Source organism: Thunnus maccoyii, chromosome 12 (assembly GCF_910596095.1).
Source record: "Thunnus maccoyii chromosome 12, fThuMac1.1, whole genome shotgun sequence".
Lineage (NCBI taxonomy): Eukaryota > Metazoa > Chordata > Actinopteri > Scombriformes > Scombridae > Thunnus > Thunnus maccoyii.
In genome coordinates, this window is record NC_056544.1 from 17,019,963 (window position 1) to 17,038,011 (window position 18,049).

The 18,049-nt window shown below is 39.7% G+C and overlaps 2 protein-coding genes across 5 annotated transcripts in view; one reads left to right on the top strand and one right to left on the bottom strand.

Moving 5' to 3' along the window:
- Window positions 1–2,311: 2,311 nt before the first annotated feature.
- Window positions 2,312–9,966, bottom strand: LOC121909293 (NAD-dependent protein deacylase sirtuin-5, mitochondrial-like). Of its 3 annotated transcripts, XM_042429769.1 has the most exons (11): window positions 9,860–9,966; window positions 9,528–9,595; window positions 9,364–9,384; window positions 8,734–8,826; window positions 7,841–7,974; window positions 7,185–7,410; window positions 6,144–6,231; window positions 5,928–5,981; window positions 4,002–4,125; window positions 3,714–3,829; window positions 2,312–3,383 (listed from the first exon to the last, which is right to left on the bottom strand). In XM_042429769.1, exons 4-11 carry the CDS (start codon window positions 8,819–8,821, stop codon window positions 3,311–3,313), a joined length of 903 nt encoding a protein of 300 aa, XP_042285703.1. In that variant the 5' UTR covers window positions 8,822–8,826; window positions 9,364–9,384; window positions 9,528–9,595; window positions 9,860–9,966; the 3' UTR covers window positions 2,312–3,310. The 3 variants fall into 3 exon arrangements, with proteins under 3 accessions (XP_042285703.1, XP_042285702.1, XP_042285704.1); XM_042429768.1 differs by lacking the exon at window positions 9,364–9,384; XM_042429770.1 differs by lacking the exons at window positions 9,364–9,384; window positions 9,528–9,595 and having other exon boundaries at window positions 9,860–9,963.
- Window positions 9,967–10,108: 142 nt separating this feature from the next.
- Window positions 10,109–18,049, top strand: part of LOC121909292 (phosphatase and actin regulator 1-like) — a 54,387-nt gene continuing 46,446 nt past the window's right edge. The window contains exons 1-2 of one of the 2 annotated variants that reach the window (XM_042429765.1): window positions 10,109–10,325; window positions 11,122–11,315. In XM_042429765.1, coding sequence (XP_042285699.1) covers window positions 11,204–11,315 — 112 coding nt within the window. In that variant the 5' untranslated portion in view covers window positions 10,109–10,325; window positions 11,122–11,203. Of the gene's footprint in view, window positions 10,326–11,103; window positions 11,316–18,049 lie in introns of those variants that run through there. The other variant, XM_042429766.1, reaches the window with a different exon arrangement.

The following is an 18,049-nucleotide window of genomic DNA, read 5'->3' on the forward strand; positions in this document are numbered from 1 at the left end:
AATGCCTTTTGAAGGTCAATAAGAGATATCCCTGCACAGTATATAACCCATTGTCCATCAGTCAGGTGAACATGGGCTGACTGTGGGATAATATTTTCTGAACCCAGATTGGTAGTAAGAATACTGTATTTACTTAAATAAGCACCAAACTGGTCATTAGCCAGTCTTTCTAAAAATGTTTGATGCCATAGGGAGAATTGAAACAGGTCAGTAATGTCCTTTCCTCCAACAGAACAACTCTGACCTGCTTTAATACCTTGGGAAGAGTAGCCTTTCTGACAAATTAAATAGTATGAGCATGTGATGATATAGAAGCTATCTATGCAGTGTCATCAATCCCCTTAGCTTTATACTCAATGTGTTATCCATCCTTTAAAGCATAGTTAAAATGTATCAATAGTTCTTTGAGACTTGCTCCAGTAATGGCTTTGACACTAGTATTTTAACAAAATGCCTGTTTCAAAACACAGATACAGTACTCCTGAATTGACAGAATGAGCCACGCCATGCCTAACAGACACCGACATGCCCGGTGTAACTGTAAAGCTACAGTATGTGTATCTGTGTAATGTTCACAGCTACTCACCCAGCCTGACCTGGTTTGGTCTGACACTTCTGCCAGTCTGTATACAGAAAGAAAAATCACACCATTGCACATACAGGACAAACACGCACACACATTCAGACACATTCTTCCCTCTGGTGCAAGTACACACACAAACGCACACTCATCCAACTCCATCAAATACCACTCTCAGCTTTTTCCAACCACAGAGACTCCAACAAAATAAGTCATGAAGTCAATCACACACAAACACTCACATTAAAACCAATATATGCCTGCACACACACACACGCACACACACACACACACTCACGCCATCTCCCGGTCAATCTGCCTCCTCATTCAAAGAGACAGAGGGATATTTGCAGAGCTGCCAACAATGATGATGAGTCTATTAACCCCAAGGCTTTCGGGTCAGACAAGAACCATTCCACTCCCACTTTTTCATCCCTCCCCTGCTACATTCATGAATGAGCTGCAGGACTTGGGAGCAGAGTTGGCTGCTCTCTGGCAGCCTTTTTTCACATCAGACCAGAAATGACTGTATCAGATGGCTGAGATTTCTCTTAAGTGCCTCTCCATGTACTTTTTCTCCTGATGACAAATGGGACTTGGCCTTACCTCTCCTTGAAGGGAAGCAGCGATAATAGAGGAGGAAATGAGGAAATCTAATCATGGAAATGATGATGATAATACACATTAACAATTGGTGATACTCAACAGAGGGATTTGATTTGGATGCTAATTGTTGAGCAGACAAAGTGGTGAGGCGCCACAGTGGAGATGGAATAACACTTCAGGGGAAATAGTACTGGGTATTTTCGCAGCACGTGCTGTTTCACCAATGTGGACCAACTGCGGCATGTGTGTGGTGCTGCGATGCTGTGTGGGCAAAAAATGTAATTACGAGAGTGCTGAAACTACAGTGGGCATGAAATGAACTAAACCTGAGTGACTCCCTTGAGATATCAAAGTTGAATTACGTACCTGTATATGGGCACACCTGCACCATTCCCTCTCTCACATACACATACACGCTCCCTAGCTCTCTTGAGGTAACTCTTTTATGACTATCATTACATTATCACAACACTGTCTAATGAACATAACCTTCCACAACTAATTTAAATGACTCCTAGCCCTCTGTCTCTCTCATTTCCACTGAATGGCTTAACCATATTAGTCCTGTCAGTTAATGAAGATGAAACCCCCTTAATGCACTAAACCACAAGCTAAGAGCCTTCCTTAGCACTACAGAAAAGAAAAAGGAAATTGGAAGAAACATCTAATCACCTAAAATGAAAGATTTCAACAAAAAAACAATAACAATAACATAATTTTTTAATCAGGATGCCTGTAAGAGATCAGCTGGGGCAATACGGGCCACCTTGTGTCATACACTGCTTTCCACTTCAAACTGTTTCCATTTTTGGCAGTATTATGATTGACGCCGGTACTGTTTCCTCAGCTCTGCTCAGCCATAACAGCTCTGAGTTCACTGCCTCAGGGTACTGAAGTCTGTGTTTCCTCTCACTCATGCATACTAAGAGAAGAATCTAAATGGATACGAGGACGTTGTCTGTGTTCCTCTCAGAGCAGAGTTATATGTTACTATATAATCTACCTTTGGGATAGAAAGCTACATGCTGGCATCTACTGTTCATTTTTAGCACGTACAGTATACTCCACTGTGGGTCGACAAAAGCCATGAATAATGCAGACAATAACCCACCAAACCGGCAAATGTACATTTAGTGTTTTTAATAACTGCATTCTGGATCATTGCATTGGCAGTTTTAATAGAGTACATTTTGAGAAATAGTGCATTTATAAGCAAACATGTAAAGAAAAAAAAAAGATAATCTCTTAAATATCATACGATTGCTTTCATTTTTTTTCTGAAGAATGTACATCTACAGCGATTGAACACATTTCGTTCAAAAATAGGCATTTAAATGTGTAAAAATGTATCAAACGTATCATGAATAATCCATTACATGTAACCATACTGACAGAATAATAAACGCAGTCAAAGAGCACAAGGAGGGAATAATGCTGATTCGGGCTATGCTTGAAAATACGTTTCTGTCTCTCTATCCCCTCTGTCCTTGGTCAACAGCAAAACACTCTACACTTGGCTAAATCTTTGTAACAGTGGTTGATTTGCACTTGAGGTTTAATGCGAGCATTTGGTCAAGGTTGTGTAAACAGCTTGAAAGGCACAAGATTATGTTATGGTGTGTACATCTGTTCATTCAGTGGGAAGAAAAAGGAGGAATATTCTCCACTGGCAGCGGGAGTAATATGTTGTTCCATTCTACCACCTAATTTTAGAGCACAGTATATCCAAAATATAGCAATTCCTCACCAGCAGTGAATATGTGCTATTTGTAAAGAATAGCGATACCTTCTAGTGTGAGGAGTTAGTTTGCAATGCAAAGAACTACATACATAGTGCATTCCCTTTCTTATATCAGGCTGCGTGATCCCTGTTTAAATCTACACAGCAAATATGTAGAACATACAATATCCCATTTCCAGTTTAGTGAACTATATATTCAAGTATTGACAGATCTAAAAAGATAATTCTTATACAACCCTCTCTCTACCAAGCATCAAAAGCTGCAGTAATGTTAAGGCAAACATTTGGAATGAAAAAATGCTATGAAACATCACTGCTTTGGGCTTGCATTAGACTGTAGAAGAAGCCAATGATTCTTGTCTGTTAAGTCAGTCCCACAGGGCTTAAATAACCTCTGACTCATGTCGCGCCAAGGCTGGAGGCAGTGTAGTTCCACATGGACCCTGGAAATGGTACCTGTGCCACATGACAGACACATCAAAAAAACAAGGAGATACTGAAGATTAGACTTTTGTGGAACATTTGGAAGCTTTCCAGTCACGCCATGAGTTGGAAAAAACCTAGTGACTGATTCAAGGTGACAAATACTGTGAAATGGCCTGGATGTGCCTCTGCTGCTACTGAATCTCACTAATAATAAACATGCACATGCATCATTAGCCACTGGTCTAGTTCCACTTTTCATTAACATGTTTTTCATGCTCATCAACTTTATTCATCATAGAACCAAATAGGTAGTACAGTATAGTTTGATCTTCTGCAGTATGCACTCAGTTACTGACTCACGTGAAGTACTCAGTTTTTGGTGTTGTTTGCGTGTTGAATTCTGCCACTGGGATGCCTCTGGACGCAACCCGGGGGCCAAACATGGCTGCTGGGTAAACGATCGAAGACGTGCCCACCTATAGGTTAACAACAGGGGACAATGACACTAAGGTTATCTTGAAATCCACTCTAAAACATTGCATTTTGAGTCCAATTTTTGAGAGCTTCTGAACAAATACTGTGTTATATAATAGTATTGCACAAGAATAGTATATGGCATGTGCGCATGTAAAGATGAGGATAACTTACCACCAGACAGAGATCACAGATTTCCAGTTCTTTTTCCACTTTGGTCAGGATATGAGAGTCCAGAGTCTCCCCGAAAAACACAACGTTAGGCCTCAGCAGACCGTGGCAGTCACTTTCATCACACCTTGATACAGCAGCATCAAACAGTCCTTACGTGATTAAATGTTTCATAGTCCATCACACAATAGTTGGCATAATAATTGGCTTCTGTGTTAGGCAATAACAGGTGCGGAGGTGCAACATGCTTTGAAGTTAAAAACCCATGCAGAACAGTGAGGCTGTAGTTTTCTGTCCTGTGTAATTTTGTGTTGATGTGGCCTTTACGGGTCATACATATGGCAGCCACACCACTGCCTCCAAGTGGATGTCCTAACTTCACTATTAGTGACATGGCAATCAAGTAAAACATTAAGATCGCCGGTTTCCCCGAAGCATAATGAAAAATCTTGTACAAACTTGTAGAGAGAGATGAAGTTTAGATGAGGCTGAGAAGACTAAGTTAAGATCCAGGGCCAGAGTTAAGTACTTGAATCACAGGGCAAATTTGCACTGCACTTTTCATTTAATTTGTGCTCAAACTGATTTACTGAGACAGCAGCTCATTACACAACCAGTGCCTGGGACCGTCCTCAAGCTACAATTTGTAAGTGAAGGAGAGCGCAGTGGGCACAGTTCAGTGGCTGGATTTGTCTAAGATCACTATGTTTTAGAATTATAATGTAGTGATGCTGCGCAGAGATTCTCATTTATTAAGTACCAAGAATCCAAGGCTGGATTAATTAGATAATTTATTAAATTATATTATCATCTGCAGCCTAATCTGTGGGTGTACTTATATTAGGATACAATGCAACAGTGCAGAAGTTATTAAATAAATTTAAAGGAAAATGAAGAACTGGGATAAAATGCACAACATCTCTTATAACATAAAATATATATATATGTAAGCCACTGCAAGAAATGGTGAGAGATCTGAAAGAAACAGAAAGCAGAGCAGAAAGGAGCAGCGGGTCCAACAGAAGCTCAATGCGGAGCAGGTGGAGGGTGGAGATGGTGGCCGATATGATTGATGTCTCAGAAAAAAACAAAAATAATAACACTCAAAAATGTCTTATCTAAAGCGTGCAGTTGGTAGTACACAGAGATTTTACGGTTAACTGAACCTTTAATTAAAGTTTATTGAGCACAAAACAACTTCCTGGGAGCATTTTTGTTTTTTAGTGTTATAGATCACATATTGCATCACTCTGCTGCCATTACAAATTTTTGTAGAATTCTCCCAAACCACAACCTCCCTTTTAATACTTCCTTTTTAAAACACTTGCGCCTGCCCTTAATATAGGTTTTCCATGTAAAACTGGACCACACAAAATTAAGAAAACCTTAACAGACCAGTGTGTAGGATTAAGTGGCATCTAGTGGTAAGGTTGCAGATTGCAACTAACTGAATATCCCTCACTCTCCCCTTCCAAGCATATAGGAGAAACTATGGTGATGAAACTAGCGGACAATGCAAAAGGCCCTCTCTAGAGCCAGTGTTTGTTGGTTTGTCCATTCTGGGCTACTGTAGAAACATGCTGGTGCAACATGGTGGGCTCCATGGAAGAGACGCTCCCTATGTAAAATATATATGTATATGTACGTATATATAAAGGGCTCATTCTAGGGTAGCAAAAACACAACAATTCTTATTTTCAGGTGATTATACACTAATTAAAACACACTTATGAATATTATATTCTATTTCTGCCAAGTCCATTCTGCTAGATGCCACTAAATTCCACACACTGCACCTTTAATATATAAATCCAAAGGTATGCACAGTCAGCTTTACTTATTTCAGGTGCAGTATGCATCAGAAACAGTACAAAAGGCTTAGTAAATCTGGCCCTCACTGTAAATGATATGAAGTGAAAGTATTCCCACCTTGGCAGTTTATCCACAGGAATCTGGGCATCAGCAACATCTGGGTCAGGTGCTCTGTACGTGAAGAGAGCAAACACAGTGGGTTAAACGGCACTTTACCCACATCAGGGTCAACTTTGTCCACATAGGGGTCAAGCTGAAGTGATCAGGCTACAAATCCTATGTGTTTATCAGCGTGTGTGTGCGTGTGTATGCTCCAGAGTTGCTGCCTCTTACCCTTTGTCCTTTAGGGCAGCACATATGGGGCTTTGCTTGTTCACGGTCACGTGTCTACAACTCACACAGCGCGTCTCCATCAGACTGCCTGCAGTTACACACAGAAAACACAGCTGTTTTTCATTTGGGTCCTGTGGAGTCACAGAAACATCTCCCTCTGCACAGACTTTGTTGACAACACTAGTTTCATGTCTTGACTATTGATACTTAATTAAAGCAAGTCTTTTGCAAAGAAATTTAGTATTAGTTTTAAGACTATTATGCCATAATGTATGGTATGATAAGGTAAATGTGAAATCAACTCTATGACAATATTTAAAAACAGAGAAGCCAAAAACTTCAAATACAAATAAAGTTTCCTTAAGAGTGAAGTTAGAATCAACACTTGAACTGATTTTACCACAAAACTTTTTGGAGTTTGTCCACTAACATTAAGTAAGTGAATAACTGTGGGCTTATGGGATTTTTGTTTGAGAAACTAACAAATGTTCCATATCCCAGTAAAACCACAATGTGATTAATAGAAACTGTGATGCTGTCACAGTTTCCATTAATCAGAAACTATGGAGCAGCACGTCGTAGTGGGTGGTGGTGGTGGTGTACTGGAGTGCATTACATTGAAAAGTGTTCCTAATATTTTGCCACCCTTGTGTATGTTAATGGCGTGAACAAAATATTAAGAACCCCTACCCACTATGACCTCAATAATAACCATAAAGTAGAATTATCACCTTTCTGACAATGTCAACAAAAACTGAAAATGTATAAGCTCTGTGAATGTAGAATTTATGGCAGAGCTGTTGTATTGGATTGCATTAGACTGCACAGGTGTTCCTAATAAAGTCGCCTGTGAATGTATATTTTATTATCCGCATTTCACTCATCCTAACTACTCATTGCCTCTAAATGGCAACTTGTTCAAATTAAAAAATTAAAACTGAGTTGTACAGTATTTAGAAAAATGTGAAACAGAAAGCTTTTTCCAATCAAATAAATCTACAATTATTATGATGACTGTGATGTTCTGTCTTTGCCTCTTACCATGAATCTTTAGCACATGTTTGGACCCTGCCTGTCGGTGTAGGTCATCAATACACTGGGTGATGACGACCACAGAGCGTCCCTGTTTCCTCAGCCGGGTCTCACACTCTGCTATCGCCTGATGAACAGCACTGGGCTTTTTGCTCAACGCAACTTCCCTTCTGTAGTGGTAGAACTCCCAGACCCGCGACGGGTTGCGAGAGAAGGCCTCTGGAGTAGCCAGGTCCTGGGGAAACATCCACATGGGCATGTCTTTAGGTCAAAGCTCAAAGGCTAAGAAGGTAGCAATCAAAAGTGTATTCTTCTGAGGCAAGAATTACACAGATAATGAAAGGCAGCACGTATTAACTTTAAACACCTCAATTAGGGAGAGAGATTATAATTTTTTGAATGAAAGACAATTTTTAATTTTTTCCTGAAGGGAAATCTTGCTGCAACCCACGACAAGTATCCATATTATGCAACTGTTAAGATAAATCCACTGAGCTATGAAGAGGTATTATGTAAACATAAAATACACCCACTCCACAGCAACAACTCTCCACAGCTGAAAATGAGACCAACACAAAATTCTGACCTAAATTAAATGAAAATACAATAATTAATACAAGTTTGTATGAGTATGTGCGCCTGTTTTGCTTTTTTTTGGAAATTACCTGTGACTGCCACTTCCTCCATTTCTCATTTTCTCCCCTGAAGGTTGGTACTCCACTCTCTGCACTCACACCTGCCCCTGTGATGATTGCTATGTGCTTGGCTTTGGAAAAGACCTTGCGGAATTCAGACATGTCTAGGAAAGTAAGAGGAAAACCAACATATAATTCGTGAATAGAATAGAATATATGACCAATATATTGATATCAATCAAAGGATGACAAGTCACAGCTGAGGCAGCCAAAAGCAAACAACTTGTCTTAATATTTAATAACAACTTTAAGGTTTTAAAACAGCCCCACCAACAATATTTCCACATGCAAAGTTCAGGAGATGTTACAATCTGAAGTATTACAATATATCATTCATACAGTATATTATAGCATTCTTGGTGCTTCTCCCACAGACTTTGCTAGAGCTATGGTTAGTCAACTAAATGATTATTTGCCATCAATTAAATTTATTGCCAATTATTTTGATAATTGATTGATCCTTTGGAGTCATTCTTTAAGGGAAAAATGTCCAAATTCTCTGGTTTCAGATTCTTAAATGTGGATATTTTCAGGTTTCAGTTCAGTCACTTCTATGAGAGTAAACTGAATATCTTTGAGTTGTGGACAAAAGTTGTGCTTTGGGAAACAGTGATTGACATTTTTCACCATTTTCTGACATTTTATAGACCAAGCAACTAATCGATTAATTGAGATAATGTCAATCAACAGATGAATCAATAATGAAAATAATATAAACGTTTCTTGCAGTCCTAGTCTTTGATTTAGCAGAATCAGGCATGATTGATTAAGAGAGTGGTCAGTTACATAGTTCTTCATTCAGATATTCAGGGACTAGGCTACACATTTTTTCTTCATTAACAATTTAACAATTTTCATTTTACCAGAGCTAGGTCTTGCTGCGTCGATCAAAGGTCCTGTAGAATACATGCGAAGACCAAGCGCAACGACAGCTCGATGTTGGACCAACATTGTCACTATTGGATGGAAAACAATTGACAGAGAATACAATATAGTATGAAATGACTGAAAACTTGTAGGATATATGTACAAAATGATCCACAAGACATGTAGAATATCTGCATTTGGTGAAAAGTGCACCCATAAAGGCCATGTTATCTGATTTAAATATTTCACTCAAAGCTACAATAAAGTGTAGAAACAGTTCTATATGTGATGTTGTACTACAGTGTGTAAAAATGTTTTATCTAAATTATGACACTTAAGGGTTAATTTAAGCAGAAAGAGAAGTGAATCTGTGTGCAAGTGACCGCACAAACAGGTCTTACTGCAAACAACACCACTTCAACATATTAACATGAACGCAATGGCTGCAAGAATTTGATTGTGCAATCAGAGAAGTGATACTGTTCTCTAGTTAAATGTAGGCTACACCAGCTAAAAAGCTATGGTGGCCTGGATTTTGGCACTGATAAGGAAAAGTATATGCATAAAATACATTTAAAAAAAGAATAGGTGCGCAGTAAAAGTAAGAAACAGCTTTTTAAACAAACCTTTCGTCTACTGGGCGCGCCCTGCAAAACATAACAAAATGTGCAGTACATGTCGAAACAGGTTTTCCAGGCTATTCAACTTGGTGTATAAAAAAACTACAAATCACCACAGCTTTGAGTGAAAGTACCGTACAGCTAACGTTATTTGCACAAGTTACACTCACCGTTACGTCTGTTGGGTGGTCGCTCTGGACAGTTTCCCCCTCTCCAAGGTAACCAACCGGCCACTTAACTTAAAATAAAGGGACATATCTTCAATGTGAAAGTTAACTTTAGCTGACATTGTCATTTAAACTCCTAACATAACGTTGCTTGTAACGTTAATCGTGAACTAACGTTAGCTGAAAATGGTCGAAGCTTGTCGTGCTCGCTGTCACATACGTACGAACAAACGTGCACATTCAAACGTGTGTTTTTTTCCAGTTATACTAAACGAAAACATGGCCAGTATGAGAGTATTTAAATGAACTTGCCTCTCTAACTTGCTCAGACTCACCTTGCTTGGTATTGTTCGCACTTTTGAGTCGGAGAGCGACGCAGAGTTTGCTTGTTTACCTCTATCACTGCAATTAACAGAAGAGGTCGTAAACATTCCACACTGTCGTAAATCGCGATTTAAAAAAAACAGAGAAGCTCAAGTACAAGGAGAGAGGAAAAATATGTAGTTTAGGCGAGCCATCTGGTGGTAGACTGCAGTACGTGTGATTCATTCAGGATGATTCATTCATTCTCAAGTTACTGTCAGTTTCTGACCTTTATTTTTGGGTTTTTTTCCATCTTGAAAATAAGTCTAAATGAGGACAAAGGCTACGACAGAATTTGTCTATAAGCAGTTCCGCCAACAACATGAATGTTTTGAGGAGAAACCACAAAAAGAAAGGGACAGCAGCACTTCCTGTTACACTGCAGCAGACTAAAAAATAAGTTCTTTGACACACTCTCAGAACAAAACAAAAAAAAATGTAATTATTCCTTTTGAAAATAATCTGACATGACAGAAGCAATTGTGTTTATGTCCATGCTGATTTGCTGCAAAAATATTAAAAGAAAATATAAAATCTCTTGTACAGATATGAACTGAACTGAAGCAGCAAAATATCAACACATAACTGTGCTGATTCAAAATCTGCCTCCTGTCTTTGGTTTGATCTCTTTTCTTATACGCTTCTCACCATTACCATCAAATTCAATTGTTATCTCATCTTATCATATTCATTCATTAAATGTAGCTGTATAGTGTGATATATTGTATGATATAGTGCATGTTGTGTATCGTTGTGTGTAATGTGCAAGCCATTTGTTGGCTTGTTTTCGAGGAAATCATTATGCATTATTAATGATCAAAATTATTACAATTATCAATATTATTAATTATTGTAAATCATTAAACATTATACACCTTGTACACCTTGCTTTGGCATAGCCTCCTTAATTATAAAAAAAACAAGCCATAAAAATAATTTTGAATTCGAAAAAATAAAATAAGGATAGCCTATAGATCTACATCATATGAGGATATAGTCCGAGATGTGTGTTTTTTAAATAGTCGTAAGAAATACATTGGGTTTACTTGGATTTTTTTTTTTAATAGCTCTATATGTTGCCATTTTTAGGCAATATATTTTTATATTTTCTCTCACTGTATCCATGCTATGTTCCACCAACGCCTCTCTCTCTCTCTCTCCCTCCCTCCCTTCCTCTCTCTCCCTCTCTCTCTATCTTATGTGTGTGTGTGAACTCCCTCCTCCCTATCAACAGCTACCTCCCAGAGTGCGAGTGGCCGCGGTTCTGCGTCTGCCCCGGTCGGCCAGCAGTCACCACTGGACACTGGTTCAGATTGATGGCGACTTCTCCAGACAGCAGCACAGACCGCCGACTGATCAGGAGACTCCGCTCAAAGAGCGACACCCCATATCTTGTTGAAGCCCGACTCTCCTTCAACCTGCGGACAGGTAGGCGCGCATCCATCCTGCCCCCAAATCTTCACGCTAGATGTTATTGCCAGATGTCGCTAGGAGGATGGACAGAGGGGGAATTGTGAAATACACTCCTTTCTTACCCGAATGAAAAGAATATCACGATATCCCTACACGCTGGTTTTCCTGAGGACTTGTCTTATAGTTTTGCTGTGAGATTTATCGCCCTAAAATTTATTAATGGACTGCTGTGGATCTATTCCCGTAAATGTGACTGAAATGTTACGCAACTTTGTAGACTGATGCTGCTGGTTGCTGACGCGTCTGGCGCAAAAAAAAGCATTGTGGGGAAATTAAACTGCATTTTCACAGCTTTGAATGGCGTTTCGTGTGTGAATTGTGGTTTCATCAGTGCTTGGTAACTGCTACCACTGTAATTCAACGATGTTATATAATGTGAAGAAGCTTCAACGTGACCCGTAGTAGCCCAAGCTTTGGAGGTGGTTGTGGGGCGCAAAACCGGATAGGATATCCGGTTTGCTCTGCTTTTCTTCTTCTTCTATTTTTAAAGGTTTTAATCAATTTTGAACAGGTGTAACAAATCCCGCAATGATGCTCGTGGTGAATATAGTCTTCTATCTCCATCACCCTTTACAAAACGGGTTGCATCCTCTGTTACCATGGTGACTAGGCATTTTATGCTGACTGAGTCAACAGGATTCAGATCTTTTTTCACTACAGTGTAATTATGATACACGCTGCAACCATGAGCCTGTTTAACAAAAAATAAATCTCATGGTAGTCATGTCAGTCATTTGACAATCTGTAAAGGATCTTTAGTGTTTGCACTAGTCACTATCAAATATGCTTTTCTCTTATTAGTCTCATTCACAAGGATGATTTGATTGTGCCCACATGTGTAATTATCAGAATGACATCACAAATCCTACATTGTTTGTTCTCTTGATACCAATGCTCTGAAATACAAGATGCAAAACATATTAGTCCTCAAGAGCGGCTTCAACAATATAGGCATGTCTTAGCCTCAGCATCTCAGCTTGCTGGAGTCACACCCATTCATCCACTCAGCAAAATGTGTGAGAAGAGAACCACGCCTATAATCCACTGTAGTGTTTGGATGTTGGCCAGACCAGTTTTAGGGTTTTTCAGTGTGAGTTTTCCAAAATGTCTATATTTGAGTCATTTAATCTTTAGCCTATATCCTGTAATGCCATTAGATAAGGGTGGTTTTACTCTATTGAATGTGTTGATGTGAAGAAACTGGCTTTCTTTGTGGATTATTTTTATAGTGATGCTACTGTGTTCTGTGGAAACTAGTATCAAAAACTTAGATTTGTGATGTGCAGTGTAAACATCTACTGTTCATCCACTGTTCAACATCATCGGCTATTTTAATGACAAAGCAGGTCTGTCTATAGGGCTCCAACTAACAGTTATTGTTATTATTGATTAAATGGATGGATTGCATTTATATAGCGCCTTTTTAGTCTTCTGACCACTCAAAGCACTTTACACTGCATGTCAACATTCACCCATTCACACACGCATTCACACACTGATGGCAGAGGCTGTCATGCAAGGTGCCAACCTGCTCATCAGGATATACTCATTCACACACACTCACACACCAATGGCACAGCCTTTGGGAGCAATTTGGGGTTCAGTATCTTGCCCGAGGACCTGTTCTACCTCCTGAGCCACATCTGCCCTTACAGCTATGATTAATTTGTTGATTATTTTTTCCAATTAATCGATTTAACATGCAGTCTATAAAATGCCAAGTAGTGAAAATGTCCATCACAATTCTCAAACCCTAAAGTGACATCTTCAACTGTCCCGAATCCCAAACATATTCAATTTACAAAGATGTAAAACAGAAATGCAGCAAATCCATTAATCGACAAATAATTTCAACACGACTGTGTGTTTTATTGTAGGAGGACACTTAGAAGAGTTTGTGTTACCTTAAAGCAGTTTATTCAAGAGGTTATGGTGTTTGTGCCTAGAGGCTCGTCACTTTATTCACAGGGTGACTGCACCCTGCTCCAGTGCAGCTGCTCGGAGGTCAACAATGTGGTAGCTGTATTGGCAGCTCCCAGGTGTGCAATATGAGCTTGAGCACTGGTAGAAAAGAGCTTGGTTTTGTGCTTGGTTGTGCTTCCCTGGATGAATAAATGCTGAGTAAAAAAAAGTCCCCAAGCTTGTTATCTCAGATAAGCATTTGCAGCTCTCTAGGCTACTCTGCTCATCCCAGTGAGCGTTTGCCCTGTAGCGACAAGCTTGTTGTCAATGGCAGGACACTGTCATTTGTCTTTATGATCCTTCTTTTTTTTTTTACATCGCTGCTCTACAACAAGCTCATACAAAGCACGAGGATGGTATGGGGGCGATTTGTACAACAGTACTGTTGACTCACTTCCACCTGAAGAATAAGTGTAGCAGGATTTAGCTTGCTTATTGCCAAGGAAACCAGGAGTCTTGTGGTTGTGTGCCCAGGTGCTTAATAATGATGAATGACCAGGGCTGCCAAGAACCTGAAACAAGAACTAAGCAATTAGCTTTGTGTTGTTCAGGACAAGACAGCAGCTTTGGTTTCCCTTTGTTATGGTTTTTACTTTTCAGAGGCATTATAATTCTACATAGATCACAAAATGATTAAAGTGTGCAAAGAGTGACACAGGAAGGAGGCCAGTCTTCTCAAAAAGCATCGATGTTGGCCTCCTTCCTGTGGCACTCTTTGCACACTTTAATCATTTTGTGATCCATGTAGAATTTGTAAATTTATACGGACTGTATCTGTGTTTTCATCAATGAACTGCTGCTTCACAGAGAGCAGAAAATGCACTTTAATATCCCAACACAGTCAGGTTACAATCAACATACTGCCAGCGCAGCATCTGCTTCCATGATACTGAGTTGTGTAATCCATTTTGGTGTGTGGTGAGTTTATCTGTGTTATAATTTGCTTTATTCTCTGATGCTGAAAGTGCAGTTAGTTAGCCCATACATGCATCAGTTGTCTCCATGGGGATTCAGTCTCTGTTGCTAGTTTGACTTTTGCAGAGACAAGGCTGTGGCATACAAATGATAGATGCTCTCTGGGCTTCTAATGGAATCAGAGAGCATGTATGAAACATTGTTCTATTGCATTGCCCTGTTTAACGTCTGCAATAATCTAATTTGCCCCACAGTTAAATGGCCCTGTGCACCGTCACAAAGACATAACGATATAATGGCTGTCAGTTATTGTGCGGATATCAATGTTTGTGTCACCTGTCATAAAACATTACAGGATGTAGTTGTAGATGGGTGCTTGACCTACTTTACAGGTTCGATTTCAATCATTACTGCCTGTTATGAAACTGATTGTCAGCCCAGCCACACACACACACACACACACACTGTCATCTGTACTAGCAGCTGAGAGATAACCATGTTTGCAGAACAAGAATCATTACTGTTTACCTAAGGATCCCGTTTATGGATTTTTAACCAAAAGAAAAAGCCAGATACATGCATGTGTATTTGCACACATGTACTGTGCATGCACATTAGTCCCTTGTTAGTGTGCCTTGCATGTGTTGCCTGCTGACACAGCATCCGTCTCACTGGAAGAGGTTGTCTGTATGTTTTTATTTGCTCATCATTCAGCAGCTTAACTACAGCCCCATCTGCTTTCTGTCTGCAGACTCATGCAGCTATACACAAGAAACTCTCCCAATTACAGGAGCTACCGTCTTTGATTCTCCACTAGCACTCTCCTGCCAAAGAGATCAGACATCTTTGGATTTGGATCGTCTTTGTGCACACAATCAACCTAACCTTTTTACTCATGTCTGTGCCCGCATTTCTTCTTGCTTTGTCTACATTGTACTCCTGTAATACTCCTTTGTGGTTAACACTCACACAAAAATCACTGCATGTCCAGGCTTATTTTGTCATCAGATATTTTCAGTGTGAGGCCGACTGACTGACTGGTGCAATTACAGTATGGAATGGCAGTAGTAAGTATTTTTTTTCTATACACTTTGTAGACACAACACACAGGTCAGCTTGTCCTTACAGGCTTAGGGTCTTCTCAGGTCTGCTGTGGTATATGGAACATTAATTGCAGCACACATATAATATAGATGTTAATTGTGCTGAACAGCTTGGTCCTGTGTGCAGTCTAGAGATGTGGCGACGCTGATGGCTGAAGCTCCCACCATTATACCTGGCCTAAATGCAAACAGACAAAGATGAAGCCCAGAGTTGGCTGCATTGCAGTTGTTAGAGGATGCACAGTATGGGGTACTTGCCTTAGCTTTTGTACAGATGTGTATGTGTCTCATACAGTATACGGCACACGTAATCTGTATTGAAATTTAAATATGTTGTGACAAATTTGGATACATATGCATAAATATGCAAAGAGATGCAAGCTTGAACACATGGTACACAGATATGTGCATGCATTCACTGTCTTACAATTCAGTGTTTAAACCAGGCTTAGCCACATTAGGCTAAAAAAACTCATTCACCACCCACCACTACCTGCCTCTCTCTCTCTGTGTGCTGCTCTGTGTTGCAATCTCTGTGTACAGTTAGCACCGCTATCCAAAAGACCACAATCAATACACACCAGATGCATCATGGGATGGGACAAATTTCTGCTGCAGAGCCAGCTGGGTTCACATAGCTACTTGTCAGGACTAAACCATAGCCTTTCTAACAAGACGTTTGTGCAGATATTTTATGATGCTTTTGACTGCTCTGTTAATCGTTTAGCAATGTTTTGCATGTAAACTAATGGAGTAAAGTCTAGTCAGATTATCCAGCTTTTGTTTGAATCCAAAAGGCAGCTAAAGGTGACTGCAAGGTCAACAACGAGCAAAATTTGCACCATTTCAAGATGTCAGTTTCTTTTTTTAAAAGGAAAGTCCATTTCAGATAATTTAGGCTGGAGCCAGTGCAGAGTCTGTTGAATTTGTAATGTTTTTTGCAGTTTGGTTGCAACTCTAGAGGCTATTAGCAAAAGTGTTTAACAAAGTGGTGATAATTAGTGGCAAGAGATTTATATCAGTTCTCCCCCGATCTATCTTTCTTGTACAAACCCCATCCCCCCAAACACACACACACACAGCATATGGCTGACATTTCAAACCATCTTATGATTTACTAACAGCCCTGCATCTCAAAAAATACACATCCGTCTTCCCTACTTGGTTGCACATAGGCCTTCTTGTGCTGAAGCATCACCGGTCTGAATAAAACATGAGTGCAAGAGTGGCCAGAAAACCTGCCAACCTCTGTAGCAAGAAGGTTTAAAGAAAAGGACAGGCAGGTGTCTGCTATGAGAGCCTGCAGGCAGCTGCATCTTCCCAGAATCTCTCTCTCTCTCTCTCTCTCTCTGTCTCGCTCTCTCTATCTCCGCCTTTTCATCTCGCTCTTTCTCTGCCACACTTGGAAGTTGGGAAAAGCTCCTGGCTGTGATATGCTCTCCACACGCCAGCTGAGAAATAACGCCTTTTTCAAAAGCCTCGCAAGCTGAAGAAAGCAGCATGACGATGTGCTTAGTTATGGGTCATATTTATAGTAAGTGTGGCAGCACATTGGCCAGAGAGGGGTAAGATACCACTGCAATCTGAAGGCAGCACTGCCAAGGACCAATTATGCTGGAGGAGAGCGCTCCGCCTAAATCACTGTTACTCTCTGTTGCTGGTTCTACTGAATTTAAAACATGCAATGAATTTTGTTGGATTCAAAGACATAAAACATAGCAGGCAGTACCATTGTATCCAGTCTATGTTGCCTTAGGGGGTGGGTGTGGATGTTCCTGATACCTACAGTGACAGTTAAAATGTATCTCAGAGGATAGCATCAGGCAAGTTTGGGGTATACAATGGGTATCCATTAAGAGGATATGATGAATGTATACAGAATGGCATTTGTTGCAGGCGTCACCAATGCAGCTCCCATAGTGCAGCTGCTCTTTAGAACATTTCTGCTGAGTAAGAGACTTTACAGAGTCAGAATCCCTTCAACACTGCTGCAAACCTGGGACTCAATTCAATCAAAGCTGCATTGCACCACTCAGCAGTCCTTCAAAATTGTATCCTATTTCTAAGGATAAAAGTCAGGATACATTTTGTATCCTACACTTCCAAACCAGGTCAATATTTCTATTATGTAAAAGGCGAAAGAAAAGAATGAGCAGCACATTAATAATAATGTTCCAAACTGCTATATCCATTATGAAAAAGAAATACAATTCAGTGTTCTTGAAATATAGAGGATTCAGTATAAGGTGTCATTTGTGAATACCTCCTTTAAACTACTCCCTAATTAAGCTTTTTACTATTAATTAATAGAGTTGGTGTTACGTTTTTCAAATGTTATAGTACCCTATAAACCTTGTTTTGGAGTAAAGCTCCTCAAATGAAAAAGAGATTTGAGGAGAGATATGCTGCGTACACAGAACGTTATGGTAAATTATGCTTCCACTTTTCAGACAGTTATGTAAGTCTGTGCAAAGACAGACTAATAGCCTACAGGATAAACGACCGGGATCTGAAGAAGCAGAATAATTCTGTGAAATTAAATGATTGAACCAAGGGGACATTATGCTCCAATCCTTTCTCCAGCAAATCTTACAGATCCAATGTAGAATTGATTTTGTAATCTCATCGCATAATAACTGCGATGACAAAATGATGGCTCAGTCCGATGTTTTAACTGTGTAGGTTATTACAGTATTTTAAAAATTATAA